Below are 15,944 nucleotides of genomic sequence, written 5' to 3'. Positions count from 1 at the left end.
TATGGTACACCCACTACCATCGTCATTCAGGGCCTATTACTGTATGGTACACCCACTACCAACGAACAGAGCCTGACTCATATGTAGGCTTTCCACGGCTGTAAATCTTGACAAGAGCAGAAAACCTCCTCTTTCTACCACAGAGATGCTGGTGGATTCGAACTGTTTACCTTGTGGTTAACAGTCCAACATGTAGCCCACTATGCCATCAGGGCTGCTTTATGGTACTCTATGAGTTGGTACCAACTCCATAGCACATAACAACAACAGCAACAATTGTATAATAAGGTGTGTAGATGCAGAATAAGCAAACTGCAGTCAGTCTGAACCATAAGGTTGGTAGTTCAAACTCACCAGCTGCTCCTCGGAAACCCTATACAGGGTCACTATGAGTCGGAACTGACTCGACGACACTTAACAACAACAACACTATACAGTATAGTAGTATACAAAGGCTTGGATTGGGCAAAGGAGAATGCACAGGCAAATCAAAAGATGGTAATATCATCTCATATTAAAGCTTTTTAAAAGGTTCAAAGTATTAAAAAAAAAAAAAGGTTCAAAGTATTTTTGCATCTAGTACGTGAGCAAAGCAAGTTGGAGATAATTGGTCTCCCTTTTCTGAAGGAAACAAGTACAGAGAGTGAGTACCTGACTTGCCTGAGAGAGCAAACCCAAGACTAGATCCCAGACTCTGACTTTAGTCCACATCCCAAACCAGGCTCAGAAACCTTCATTGCCTTCCGGTACTTCTATAGGTATGCAAGCTCATACCTATAAAGGTGGCGAGAGGTGCAAAGGAATGACGGGAACTTCATATTCTTTATAGGCCCTCATTTCCTTAGACTCCCCTTTCACAATAGGAAAAGCAGGACACAGTGCTACCTGGAAAGTTAGGTAACAGTAGATGCCTTACTGGTTTGAATCCTGTTAATGTGCCCACATAACCAGCAAAGCTTGAAGCCTTGTAGACAGTTTTGTTGTTTCTCTGGAAGTCCAAATTCACGGTTAAAGGTTTAAGTTCCTCAGTTACAACCCAGGAATTATTATTTACATTCCATCTACAAAACACAAATTTCAGTGACATTTAGGAATAATCTGATTAACATTAATGAGAATAATGATGAATATGATGATGAGAGTCAGAAATTATATTGACTGCTTTGTCTACCTAATCACTAGTGATCAATCCTAACAAGAACTATATAATACGGTAGTTTTAGCTCGTTTTTCAGACACCAAAACTGAAGTTTGAAGAAACTAAGTTACTGTCGTAATATCACATAGTATATAGTGACTCCTCAATTCAATTTAAGTCTCTAATCACAATGCCAAACTCTGGGACTCTGAATTTTTCCAGAAAGGCAGAGATTACATAAAATGCAATGCTAATTATTCCTTCTAAGCAATAAACAACACACATATATATAGGACCTTGAAGTATGCTCAAGATTTCTGTTCACTAAGTATAATTTCTCAGTTATAAACAATGAGATAACTGAGTAACAGTATGCATGTTGTTGGTGCTGTTAAGTCAAGTCGGTTCCAACTCAGAGTGACTCTATATAGGGTTTCCAAGGAGTGGCTGATGGGTTTGAACCGCCAACCTTGTGGTTAGCAGTCCAAGGCTTATCCTACAGCACCATACCAGGGCTCTAAGAATGTGCCTATCTTGCCTTAAAGCTAAGGAATCCAGTATCTTGACTTATGGTCACATATGAATTGAGACATGACTCAGGACTTACTTTTTATCAATAAAACATAATCTACTCTACTATTCACCCAAGAAATACACAGTTCTTTACTCACCCAAGAAATACTCCAAAATCCATGTTTCTGGTATGTAGTAGATGGCCTAGAACAGAAAAGAATATAGTTGTGATTAAGATAGTACTATTATTGATTCTAAATCAAAGCTGGATGGTTAAGCTTGGTTAATTTCTAGTCACAACTGTTCAATATAACAGTAAAGATTCCACAGCATCCTGGTATCACAAAGCTTGTTAAAATCATTAGCACCCTCCAGTCTCTAAATAAAACAATGTCACATCTGCCAGATCCCTCCCACAAAACATGGGGCAGCAGAGTTCCAAGTAAAATCAGAATACAGGGAAAGGATCAATGGTCATCCTATGGAATGCTATGATGTGATTCCACCAAAACATAGTTTAACACCAACTAATATAACCAGTGTGGTGCTGCGGGATAAGGCACTGGACCGCAAGGTAGGTTTGAACCACAAGGTTGGTGGTTCAAAGTTACCAGTCGCTCCTTGGAAGCCCTATACAGAGTCGCTATAAGTCGGAACTGACTTGACAACAGTTAACAACAACAACAATGTAACTTACCAATGTCTCATCTACAGCTGAACACTCTAAGGGTTAGATATGGGCAGACTTTTACCTAGAGTATAGGCCAAGAAACAGGGATCAAAGTAATTCATCCTGTGCCTGGTACTCTGTGATCCTGCCAGGGAAAATACCGAAAAGTGAAGCTGGTAGATTCAAGGCCAAATACCCTATGGCAGGGAAATGATGACACATAATGGTTGTTCTGGGCATTCAGGAAAGACTGGAACCATTATGTGTCTGAAAGTGATAAAGTCGCTCCAGTGACTACTACTATCAAAGCATGTACAGAGCATAAACAGACTCAGGAACAGTAAGAATGTTTATATTCTCCAAAGGCTACACCAAAGTTATCTGTATGCCTGAATTAAACTCTAAATTACAGTAATCTTAAATTAAGGATAGTTTTCAATCCACTTATCAAAATTTAACAAACTATGCGAAACTACATGCCACATATATACAGAATTTACAGAGCAAGCCTGGTTATTAAAACAAGTGCTGATTACATATATTTAGGAGACTTATTTGCTACTTTGTGCTACCCACACTCAGCACACACACATTTACCTTGTTTGTCTTCTGTTACTATTGAAGTACAAATGGTAAAAAATTCATAGAAAATATTGAATGAAATAATTTCACCTATAAGAAAAGAATGGAAAATTTCTTGTTAATAAACAGAGCCAATACAATATAAAATACATTTTTTTTTTTAACAAAAGGCTGGACTGTAGACAGTTAATGTGCTCAGCTGCTAACAGAAAGGTTGGGAGTTAATACCTAGAAGCATACCAAAAGAAGGTTTGGTGATCTACTTCTGAAGAACCAGTCACTGAAAATCCTATGAAGCAATTCTGCTCTGACACACATGGCGTCAACGTGAATCAAAATCAAGCCAACAGTATCTGGTGTTATCTCTGTGTGAGTGTGTGCTTCGAGGAATATAAGTGTCCAAAGAGCAGTCTGAGAGGGCCTGAGCAGATGGCCGGGCATTGGTCCTCTTCATACACAAGAGAAAACAAGTCATCAATTTGGAAGTTCTGTAACTGGGACCAGAGTGGAAATCAAGCAGATTTCAAGATAGAACTAACTGTTTAAAACTTAGGAAGAAATTAATATACACATTATTTAGGTGAAGGAAAGGCAATATAAATAAGAGGGAGGTTGGCAAAAAATGGAGACAGGAAGACTGGGAAAAGAGCAAGCATTAAAGGAGGCAGAGGTAAATACTGTTATATAACATTCCTACAATAATGGTCCCCTACAAGAAGATGCATGAATAGATATGCAAGGTGAACAAGTATGGGATGGAGAACTGGAATATACTCACAAATATATACATATATACAGCTGTGACCAAAGCTATTTATACATCGGTATTTACCTTGTGGCAAATATGTACATGACTGTGGTACAGTATTTGTTGTTGTTGTTAAGTGCTGTTGAGTAGATTCTGACCCATAGCGACCCTGTTAGGGTTTCCAAAGAGCAGCTGGTATGCTTGAACCACCAACCTTGCAGTTCAAACGACTTTGCAGTCTGACACATTAGCCCACAGTGCCAGGGGGCAAAATTATGAAAACATAACCAAACACCTTTTTTTTATATTTAGGATATGAAAGAGCTGATATTTTGAATGGCATTGTAATCTATCGTTTAATTTGGGGAAAGTTGACATCTTAGTAAGAATGAGTTTTCAAATCAGTTGTTGTTGTTGTTGTTAAGTGCCATCGAATTACTTCTGATTCATAGCAACCCTGTATAGGGTTTCCAAGGACTGGCTAGTGGGTTTGAACTACCAATCTTGTGGTTAGTAGTCTAGGGCTGATTTCCAATCTAGGCCTAAATTAATGGAGGAATAAATCATACTGTCAAAACTGACAAGCTGTTAATAATATTTGGGAAACAAAAAGGGCCTAAAGTCATCTGATTTAAAATAAAGGCACCCCAGCATTTTACTGAGATAGGGTAGTCTTTTCAATAAATGGGGTTTGATCAATTACCTATTTCACTTGGAAAAACAAAACAAAACTGAAGCCTGATCTTTAACTCATACCATACACAAAAATTAATTCATAGATCATGCAGCTAAATGTAAAAAATAGATATTAAAAATAAAAATAGAAGAAGTACATAAAGGATATTTTAGTAAACTTGGGGTGGTAAACACTTTTTAGATAAACAAACACAAAAAGCATTAACCACAAAAGATTGAGAAATTGACTTCATTAAAATTTACTATCTCTGTTCATCAAAAGATACCAGTAAAAGAATATAAACATAAACCATTACACTGAAAGAAGGTATTTTCACAATACATGCATCTAACAAAGGATTTGTATCCATTATATATAAAGAAGTCTTTCAAACCAATAAACAAAAAATGGGCAAAACATAATATGGGCAAAAATGGGCAAAAAAACCCTCAGCCATAACACCTTCCTTGAAGGAAGGAGAGAAGGAAGGGTGGGAGGAGGAAAAGAGAGAGGCTGGAGAGAGAAAGGAGGAATCAAGAAGGTGTTCAGTCACAGTGTTGTTGTTGTGAAGTGCTGTCGAGTCGGTTCTGACCCACAGCAACCCTGTATAGGGTTCTCAAGGAGCAGCTGGTGAGCTTGAACTGCCAACCTTGCAGTTCAAACGGCTTTGCAGTCTGGCACATTAACCCACAGCGCCACACCAGGACTCCAGTCACATTAGTCACAGGGAAACACAAATTACAACTATCATGGGCACCCAATTCACAATAAAACTTTGATAAATAAAGTCATAACGGGACACTCTGATACACCCAACAAAAGTGCTAAAATAGAAGACTGATAATATCAAATGAGAAGTACTGATAGTTTAATGCGTAAAATTATTACTAAAATAAAATCCCCAGTTTCAAGTACTGAGGATGCAAGATTCTAACAAGCAATATTCCAAAAGAAGTCAGCCTTGAAGAAGAACTGGACTTGTTTGGAGCTGGTGTCTCCTCCCCTGCACTAAAACTAAAACTTACAGCTGCAGTGGAAACTTTTGTTTCTACTTGGAGCATATTAAACAAGTTTTCTTTGTTCCTTTCATAAATCAGAGTACCCTAATTGAAAATATAGATGTTCTAATAGACATTTTTGTCTAACTATAAAAACATAGCCAGCACTAACTTAGTTAAATTAAAAGTTAAGCGTCATTGGGTCAGTTCCGACTCATAGACCCTGTATAGGATTTCCGTGGCTGCGTGTCTTTGCAGGAGCAGATAGCATCATGTTTCTCCTATGGAGCAGCTGGTGGGTGTGAACCACCAACCCTGTGGTTCCCAGTCAAGTGCTTATCCTACAAAGCCACCTTTTAAAGTATGCTTTCCACCTCCATTCCTGTTACTGTTTCTTAAATGTATATTTTAACTAATTTCGGTTGGAATGCTTGCAGCAATTGCCTGGTTTTGCCTGGAGCCTGATCTCCGTTAGTGAAAACTCAGAAAAGAAAGGAGTGACCATCTGGACAAGCAGACACCAAGAGAGCCAATCATGTTCTCCTTTAAGATGTTTATTGGGATCTTGTGTCTCCCTTATGGTTTTCTGTATATGTCATAATTATAGCCCCCCTGCATTTAGTACATGACTTGTTGCTGTTATGTGCCGTGGAGTCGGTTCCGACTCTCAGCCACCCTGTACAGGGTTTCCGAGGCTGTAAATCTTTACGGGAACAGAAAGCCTCTAGCATTGTTAATACGAAGCATAAGCATAAAAAATTGCCTGTAAACGAGAGTTAAGGGAGCAACCTTTGAACATCCTGCACTGCTGTCATGTTAGCCTGAATTCCTAATAAAGGCTTTCTCTTTCTCAGTTTCACTTGGAGTGATCAATGACTGGACCAGTAAGTCCAGGTCATTGGACCTGCGATTTTTGGGTAACAGTATCAAGTGGTGGAAACGGAAATTCATACTATACTGGTATAATCACTTTGGAAAACTGTTTGGCAGGATCTACAGTGCTAAACATATATCTAATCTATAACTTAGTAGTAGTTCCATTCCTACGTATATATCTGAGAAAAATAAGTGAACATGCCTGTTAAAAAATTTGTCCAAGAATGTTCATGGCTACTTTATTCATAATATTCAAATCTGGTGACAAGCCAAATATCCACTCTGAGGTGAACAAGTGGGAAACACAGTGGCTCTTCAGGATAAGCACTGGACTGCAAAACACAAAAGGTCAGCAGTTGTAGCCCACCAACTGCAGGAGGAACATGAGGCTTTCTGTTCCTGCCAAGTTTTACATAGTTTGCGGGAAAATTAACTATGCAAAACTACATGCCACATATACAGAATTAACATAACAAGCCAGGTCATTAAAGCAAGTGCCAATTACATTAATTTAGGAGACTTTTCTTTTACTTGTACCTTACAGTCTCAGAAACCTTAGAGTCTCTGAAAGTCGGACCAACTCGATGGCACTGAACAATAACAGGTGAATAAGTTGTAGTTTATCCATACCATAGCATACTATCATGATAAACACAAAAAATCAGACAAGAGTTCACATTATGTGATTCTATTCATAAGATGGTCAAAAAGAGACAACGAATTTAGTGTGAAGTCAGAATACTGGTTACCTGGGTCTAGAGAGAGATAATATATATAAAGGGACATGGTGCCAGAATTTTCTCTATCTGGATATGATTTGTGGTTACATCGTTTACTTGTGAAACTCCATCTAGCTACCTACTTAAGATATTAACTATACATATATCATACTTTTGGAGTCCTGGTGTGGCACTGTGGGTTAATGAGCTGGACTGCAAAGCCAGTTTGAACCTCAAGGTTGGCGGTTCAATTGACCATAAACCAGCTGTTCCTCAGAAACCCTATACAGGGTAGCTACGGGTCAGAACCGACTCGATGGCACTTAACAACAACAACATATCATACTTCAACAAAATTTTTTTTAGCTGTTTTATTAAATGTTTCAAAGGCTGCAAAAGGGGTTTTACCTAAAGGTATTTCAGTGACATCCGCAATCCCTTTTAATTCCTCGTCATAAGGGCTAGGAAGGTTGCCAAGTAGTGCAGGCTGAAAAACAAATGAACCATCAGTCAACCAAAAGATATGATTTTAGATCTGGTTGTTATATACATATGATTTATTCCACATATGAGTCGAGCTTCAAAAGTTCACACAAAATGGAATAAAACTTAACAAATTTTGCCACAACCTTTTTGAAGACCCTTTGTGTTGCTACACAACTAGGTTGCTACCATATTAAAATGCAATTTTAAGCATTTCTACATAATATATTTCTGTAAGATTCTATATAATACTATTGGGTTCTAGATTCTTTAATTCACACACTTGTTTCCTTAAGTTCATCTTTTCTCAGGTATTACACTGAAACCTAGGATTGTCACACGGCTTCTTCTTGCCCTTATATTTCACCAGAAAGAGAAAGAACTGACTAATCTCACCTGGATGACCCAACGCAAGGACATAGAACAGCAATACTCATTATCCTTATCTCTCTGCTTCAACACACCCTCTAAGCACTGGCATTGAATCCTCATTACTATTTCCTTCCCACTCAATCTATTATGGAGTACTGGTGTGATAAGCACTGGACTACTAACCATAGATTATCAGTTCAAACCCACCAGCAGCTTCTTGGAAACTCTATACAGAATCGCTATGAGTCAAAACCAAGACACTTAACAACAACCACCAATACTATTCCACTAATTCGCGAAAATCTTTTGTCAGGGTCAACAGCTGATAAGCATTAACTGGATTATCGTGGCAAACAGTGGACACATTAACAAATTTAGTGATGGACATTAAATTTTTATTTTCAACTATTCACTAACAATGAAGTTTCAGTTTAAGTTCACTGTCTCTTGATGAGATAATATAATTAAAATTCCAAAGTCCACGTTCACTAACGTGGTATTTATATATACCTTGACCTATGTCAGCATATTTCCCCCCACTACAGTTTTCCCCTTAGCACTGTTCAAGTGAAATATCCAAGCCAATAAAAGAAATACAAATAACTTAATGAACAGTCACTGAACATATCCTTTAACCCTCACAAATGCTATACGAAATATGTATTATTAGTAAACACTATTCTCCCCAGTATGGTGCAGTAGGATAAGCACTGGGCTGCTAACCACAAGGTTGGCAGTTCAAACCCACCAGCCACTCCTTGGAAATTCTATATAGAGTCACTATGAGTCACAACCAACTCAAAGGCACTTAGCAACAACAACAATTCTTACTGATGAGAAAACTGAGATTTTAAGATGTTAAGAAACTTCTCCAAGGATATACAAAAAATATGTCACTAATTCAGCCCCCAAACCTCAACTTTGTCTGATGTCAAAGCTCAGACACCTAAACTGCTCTCCAGACTGCCATGCAGAGAAGAGGGAAATGAGGGCATAAAGGCATGTTGAAGCCTCATCCTCTCTGTCCCTGTCAACATTTCCAAACTAGAGCGGTCTGGTTAGTATGAACGTAAGACAGCTTTAGTCTAGGGATCTGGGAGCAAAAACATAAGGGTTTCCATGCTTAGAGGGAGGATGTGCCCACAGCAACACCAGGTAGCCCAAGACTACAGGACCCTCTAGAGTCACAACTCTTGGCTAGGGGTGATTTTGGTCTCCAGGGGTGATTTGGCAATGTCCAGAGGCAATTTTGTTTGTCACAACAGAGGGAATGCTATTGGCATCTGGTGGGGAGAGACCAGGGATACTACTTAACATTTCACAATGCATAGGACAGCCTCCTACAACTAAGACTTATCTGGCTCAAAATATTAACAGTGACTGAGATTTAGAAATCTGAAGTCTTGGTGCACTTCTTTAGTCTTCTGCACTCTGCAGAACAATAGGGCCCCAGAACCAAGACCAAAATATGGTCCCTAGTGGGGCTTTAAGGAGCAGATCTTGCATGATCCACTGATTCCACATAAATAAATGTGGTGGTGGCTGGTGGTTACGTGCCGTGGAGTCAGTTCTGACTCATAGCGACCTTGTATAGGGTTTTTGAGGCTGTACATCTATCTGTATGGGAACAGAAAGCCTTATCTTTCTCCTGTGGAATGGCTGGTAGTTTTGAACTGCTGACCTTGAGGTTAGCAGCCTGACTGGTAACCACTTTACTACCAGACCTCCTTTTACATAAATAAATAAGGGACTGAGAAATGGAGTCTTGATGAGGAGGACATGAAACAGCTTGGCTTGGTGAGTGTACAACCATAAGCAACATTCAACTTGAGTGAGTATCAAAGGTTACAGCTACTGAGAAACTCTATAGAGTACAGGGCTTGGGTAAGGGGGCTTCAAAAAGTTTGTGGAAAAGTTCCATGATCTTTTAATTCCATTTTCCTAGGAATTTTTTAATGTCTCCTCGTATGTCATTTGGTTATATTTAGGAAAAGGATAAAATACTCTGGGTGTCCTCATTCTTGTTGTTGTTAAGTGCTGTCAAGTCAGTTCCAACCCATAGCGACCCTGTATAGGGTTCCCAAGGAGCTTCTGGTGAGCTTGAAGCACTGACCTTGTAGTTCAAATGACTTTGCAGTCTGGCACATTAACCCACAGCACCAAAATCTTGACAGCTGAATGCTGTTTAATGTTTTTTGATTAATGTAACTTTTCTAAAAGTATGGACTATTTTACAGAGAAATAGTCGAGTATACATATTTTGTCCAGTAATATGGTCCATATATATGCTTAGGTTTGTAAGTTCACTATTAAAAACTTAAGGTTTTCCTTAAATACTTTTTTTATTTAAAGAACTAGAACTGGGTGTCCTGGTGGTTAGTGGTTATGTGCTGTGGAGTCGGTTCCGGCTCATAGAGACCCTGCACAGGGTTTCCGAGGCTGTAAATCTTTACAGGCGCAGAAAGCCTCATCTTTCTCAGCGGAACAGCTGGTAGTTTCGAACTGCTGTCCTTGAGGTTCGCAGCCCGATTTGTAACCACTATGCTGTTCTGGAATACTCAAAAAAAGTGTTTAAGGAAAAATGTAAGTTATTAATATTGAACTTGCAAACCTAAGCATATATATAGGCCATATCACCAGACAAAATATGTATACTTGCCTATTTCTCTGTAAAATATTCCATACGTTTAGAAAAGTTATATTAATCAGAAAACATTAAACAGCACTCAACTGTGGGAGATTTGCCATGTTACTTTGTGCCCAGTTATTCTAACATTAACCAAGCACCAGAATTTAAAACCCCTCTGACATTTTGATAGTGATCAAAAATAAATACAAATTTGTACAGGCTCCTGAGAAGAAGTTGTGAAATGATGCCTCTAAATTAATAAAAGAGCTCTTTCTAAGTTCTATATGTGTGTGTATACATGTTTCAATTTTATTATAGGAATATTCTTACCAACTTTTGATCCACTATCTGCATAACTCTTCCACTTGGCACAAATGCATTTACTACATCTTTCAGGGAATTCACTAAAATCCTTAGCTGAAAAATAAATAAGACAATTATTAAAAGAGATAGAAAGAAGTGTTGACATTTAAGACAGAATTAGTATAATTACCACAGGTACAGACCTTTTGATTTACCCATATATTGCTAAATGAAACAGAAATGGAAAATAGTTTCAATTCCTGTGTAAACAAATGCAATCCAGTTTTAGTGTTAAAATAATCGTTTATTCTTAATTATTTAGATCAGGGGTGAGGAGAGTATTGCCCACAGGCTGAAATCCTTTGGTCTGACCCTGCCAAGGTAACCGCAGTACCAGCCATCACAGTAGGGGTGAATTATTTGACCAAATATAGGCTAATTTTTAAATTGATAGTTTTGTATGGCCCAGGAATGATATTATAAATATACAAATGGCCCTTGGTAGAAAAAGTTTCCCCACCCCTGATTTAGATGAAGGAAGATGATACAGAGGTAAAGAAAAAGAAGCAAAAACTAATAAAAGAGCAAGAAGATATAGAGGAAGACAACTTCTCCTCGAATATCATTTACTGTAAATGGCAGAAAAGTATTGAAGGCACATTCATAAAATACCTGGTTGGTCAGTCTCAGGGGACACTACATTCATTTGGCAAAACATAGTCCACAAAGACAATGGTCTATATCCTACTTTGGTGAGTAGCAACTGGGATCTTAGCTCATGAGTGGCCATTTAAGGTGCGACTATTGGTCTCTCCCTGTCTGAAGAAAAGACGAGTGATGAAAATTAAAGACACCTGGAAACATTAATTCAATGGCCCAACTGAACTCGTAAACATCAGTCTCCATGACCCTCACAAGAACTAGATGGTATGTGGCTACCACTACCAACAACTCTGAAAGGGAACATATTAGAAAGTTCTGGATAGAGTGGGAGAAAACATGAGGAAAAACCTCAAAATTATAAAAAAAAGCCAGACATACTGATTGGAGAGAGACTGATGGAAGCCCAGACTCTGGCCCTTGGCCACCCTTTAGATTTGGCATTGAACACATCCCTGTGACTCAATTTTCAGCCAAGCCACCGATAGCACATAGAAGGGACAACACTACAGAGGTATGCACACCGTAGAATGGTCAAACATTACAGAGCAAACGGACAGCATTTACTTAAAGACAAAATTCAGAAAGGTTGGGAAAGAAAGAGGAATAGAAACAAGAAACACAGAGAGAAAGTGGGATAATGATGTTACATTGAAGGGATTGCAATCACAGATATGAAACAAGGCTTATCAATGGTTAAATGTAAAACTAATGATTTGCTCTGTAAACTTTCACTCAATTCACAATAGAAAGTTAAAAAAAAAAAAAAAAGGACTTTCAGAGCAAGATGGCAGTGTAAGTAGATTCACTAAGCAGACTCTCTGTAACAAAGACATGGGAAACCAAGTAAAACAGATACAGATGGTGTTCCTGGAACCCTGAGCTTCAGAGGATAGGGCAGAGAGATAGACTAAGTGCCAACAGAAAGAAGACGTTGAAGAGAAGTAGTGAGAAAGAAGAAAATAACAGGCTATCTGCTGACATGGAGAGGTGCAGCCATCTTGAGCTTTTGGGAATGGTTGTCAATACAGTGGCCTACAGGCCTCTCTTGTTATGTGACCTCCTGGTAGCCTGGGGCATGTCCAGTCCCTGCCCTAACCAATCAAGTGGCACCCCCTCCTACACAGCCTATCTGGAGTCAGGCATTGAGAGTGCCACCCCAGCTTCTGAAGGCACATGAACTTGCTCTGAACTATGCTATACAAATAGTGAACAGAGAACTGTGTTCACACTTCTAGTCTCTATCACATCCACCAGGAGACTCTTGGTGAGTACCTAAGAACACACCAATATACAATAATCAATTTAATATAAATACAATGACAATGACTCAGCAAAAACAGACAATTTTTGCTTACATAAACAAACAAGACAGAGGGCCTCAAACAAGTGCCAAATTACAGAGTCAGAAAATACAACCCCAGGATTGGTATCAGAACTACTTGATAAGGAATTTTAAAGACTGCTATGTAGGTACCTTCAACTGATTGAGAGAAAGACTGAGGAAAGCAGAAGACAAAAAAAAAACTTTAGAAGAATCCATGAAAACACTGTAAGAACAAACTGACAAAATAAATGAAAATTTGGAAAACATACAAGAACAGCAATTAGAAAGCCAGGAGATTAATAATAAGACTCCAGAAATAGATGGTACATTGAAAGGGCAAAGCAGTAGAATTCAATCAATGAAAGGCCAAACTACTGAGCTTGTGGCCAAATCTCTCAATATTTATCTTCTTGAGCAACAATCAGAAAAAAGAATTAAAAAAAGAAAAAAATGTAAGATTTATGTGGGACACTATCAAGAGAAAAAGGAGCTCTGGTAGTGTAGTGGTTACGAATTGGGCTGCGGACCTTAAGGTCAGCAGTTCAAAACTACCAGCCGCTCCGCGGGAGAAAGATGAAGCTTTCTACTCCCGTAAAGATTTACAACCTTGGAAACCCTGTACAGGGTCGCTATGGGTCGGAACCGACTCGACGGCACTTAACAACCACAACAACAACAACAACAACAATCAAGAGAAATAACATGTAATTGGAATTCCAGAATTGGAACAGACACATACACACACAAAAAAGAGGAAATTGTCCAAGAGTTGTTAGAAGAAAGTATCCTTAGCATCATGAAAGATGAGAAGAAAGCTATTTAAGAACTTAAACAAATTCCAAACAGAATAGATTCCAAAGAAAATCACCAAGACATATCATAATCAACGTTTCCAAAAGGCAAGAATCCTGAGAACAGCTCGGGAAAAACAAAAAGTTATCTACAAATGAGAATGAATAAGACTAAGTACTGATTTCTCAGCAGAAACCAGGCAGGCAAGAAGACAATGGATGACATATATAAAACTCTTAAAGAAAACTGCCATCCAAGAATCATATAGCCAGCAAATTGTCCATCAAATATAACAATGATATTAAGACATTTACAAATAAGCAAAAATTAAAAGAATTCTCAAAAACCTGACCTTACAAAAAACACCAAAGGAATATGTCCAGCAAGTGGTGGAAATCCTTCTTAGGACCAAGACCTATAATGTCACATCTCTCCCATACCCACCTCTGAGATTCTTGGCTTGCAAGAGGTCCCCAGATTGTCTCCTCTCCAGATTCAACAGCTGTACTGTTTTTTTTCTCTTCCTGTTTTGGCATTCTTTTTCTCCTTCTATTGTTTCATTGTTTTTGTGTGTGTGTTTTTTTCTTTCTTCTCCTACTTATTTTCTTCCATTTCTCTGAATTTTATCCTTTCTATCTTTGCTTTTGTTTTTCCTTCATTTCCTCTGTTTTTCACTTCACCTCTCCTTTTTATTTTCCCTTTTGACCTTTCCTTACTACTCTGTATGATGGCTGAGAAAAAAATGAAAAATTACCTACAAAGGAGAACCAGTGAGAAGACTAAGCTCTGATTTCTGAGCAAAAATCATACAGGCAAGAGGCAATAGGATGACACATACAAACTCTGAAAGAAAAAAAAAAAAATTGCCAACCAAGAATCATATCTCCAGCAAAGCAGTCCCTCAAATACAAAGGCAAAATTAGGACATGTCTAGATAAACAGAAATTAAAGCAATTTGTAATAACAAGATGAACTTTACAAAAACCACTAAAGGATATTTTTTGGACCAACAACAGCAGGAAACAACCTGAGATTAACATACATAACATCACCCAGATTTTAATCCAAATATTGTTGTTGTTGTTAAGTACCGTGGAGTCGGTTCCGACTCATAGTGACCCTACACAGGGTTTCCAAGGCTGTAAATCTTTATGGGAGCAGACCGCCTCATCTTTCTCCCGCAGAACAGCTGGTAGTTTCGAACTGCCGACCAAATATAGAGGTATTTAAAGTAAAACTAATCTACACGACTGAATATAAACCAGAGATCTCAATTTATAATGAAGTCAACTACAGAACAAAAAGAGGGAATCGTGTAGATACAGAACTTCCAAATGGCAAGGAAGTCAAGTAGATTTCAAGATAAAATAGAGTGTTTTAAATGGGGAAAACAATTAATAAATTACAGGGTAACCTCAATGAAAATGAATATGCCTTCACATCAAAATAAAAGAGGACTATCAAAAATATTTAGTAGACATTAACATAACAGAAATGAAGAAAATCCACAACAAAATTAACTCAGCACAGAAAATTATGTGGAACAAAGAATTCAGTAGCATAAAAAAAAACCAAACACACACAGCAAAAATGACAACAATCAATTCATACCTGTCAGTAATTATACTGAATGTAAATGGATAAAATGCACCAGAGAAGACAGAGAATAGAAAAGTATATGATTTGCAGAATGTAAAACTGATGATTTGCTCTGTAAACCTTCACTCAATTCACAATAAAAAGTTAAAAAAACCTACAAAAACCCAAAAACTAAATGCAGTTCTTTGGACATAGAACTAACAAAAGCAGATAACAATCTGTGACTATACATGACAATATCACTCAGTAAAACAAACCTACAAGTGTGAAAAAAGGAAAACAGAGATACCCATTTGCAACAAAAACATAAAGTCAAAAGAGAGTATGAAGAGGAAATCAAGTATATTTCAAGAAAAATTAGTAAATAAAAATAAACCTAACTATAACTCTAAAACTATACCAAGTCTCACTCCTAACCCAACCCCTAACACTAGACCTAACCATAACCATAACACTAAATGAAATCCAAGAGCAAGCCTAAACCTAGCCATTCTCCTAATCCTAATTCCTTTATCCTACATGACCCCCTTAAAAAAGGTTAAAAATGAACTTCGTTGGTAATTTCATAAAGATTAATGTTCAAAGATTACAATTATATTGAGTAACATTATAAATAGGTTCACGTAGCTTACCGCTGGTGCCTTGTCAGTCATCAACTCATGCCATCTTTTGTAGGGTGGTAAATCAAGATTTATGGTGTACCAAGGAACTGGGCCCCTATAGCTGTAATGAGAGATATACAATCTTGAAATGTTGGAAAGTAGCCTTCTCCCCACAAGATTGGGAGATAATTTTATCTAGATGGATATCTTAGAGACATATTCTAATAACAAAATAGGTGTTGTTTACTCAAACAAAA

The 15,944-nt window shown here is 37.9% G+C and overlaps 1 protein-coding gene across 1 annotated transcript in view; it reads right to left on the bottom strand.

The window, feature by feature from the left end:
• The window catches only part of ASAH1 (N-acylsphingosine amidohydrolase (acid ceramidase) 1), a 23,920-nt gene extending 8,182 nt beyond the window's left edge, over positions 1–15,738 (bottom strand). The window contains exons 1-5 of the mRNA XM_006834459.1: positions 15,718–15,738; positions 10,735–10,821; positions 7,329–7,407; positions 1,810–1,855; positions 917–1,061 (exon numbers count right to left, since the gene is read on the bottom strand). Of these exons, the coding sequence (XP_006834522.1) occupies positions 917–1,061; positions 1,810–1,855; positions 7,329–7,407; positions 10,735–10,821; positions 15,718–15,738 (378 nt within the window). The remainder of the gene's footprint in view (positions 1–916; positions 1,062–1,809; positions 1,856–7,328; positions 7,408–10,734; positions 10,822–15,717) is intronic.
• Between the last annotated feature and the right edge of the window lie 206 nt (positions 15,739–15,944).

This window comes from Chrysochloris asiatica, unplaced genomic scaffold, assembly GCF_000296735.1.
Source record: "Chrysochloris asiatica unplaced genomic scaffold, ChrAsi1.0 scaffold00011, whole genome shotgun sequence".
Classification (NCBI taxonomy): Eukaryota; Metazoa; Chordata; class Mammalia; order Afrosoricida; family Chrysochloridae; genus Chrysochloris; species Chrysochloris asiatica.
This window is presented reverse-complemented; position numbering and strand designations above follow the sequence as displayed.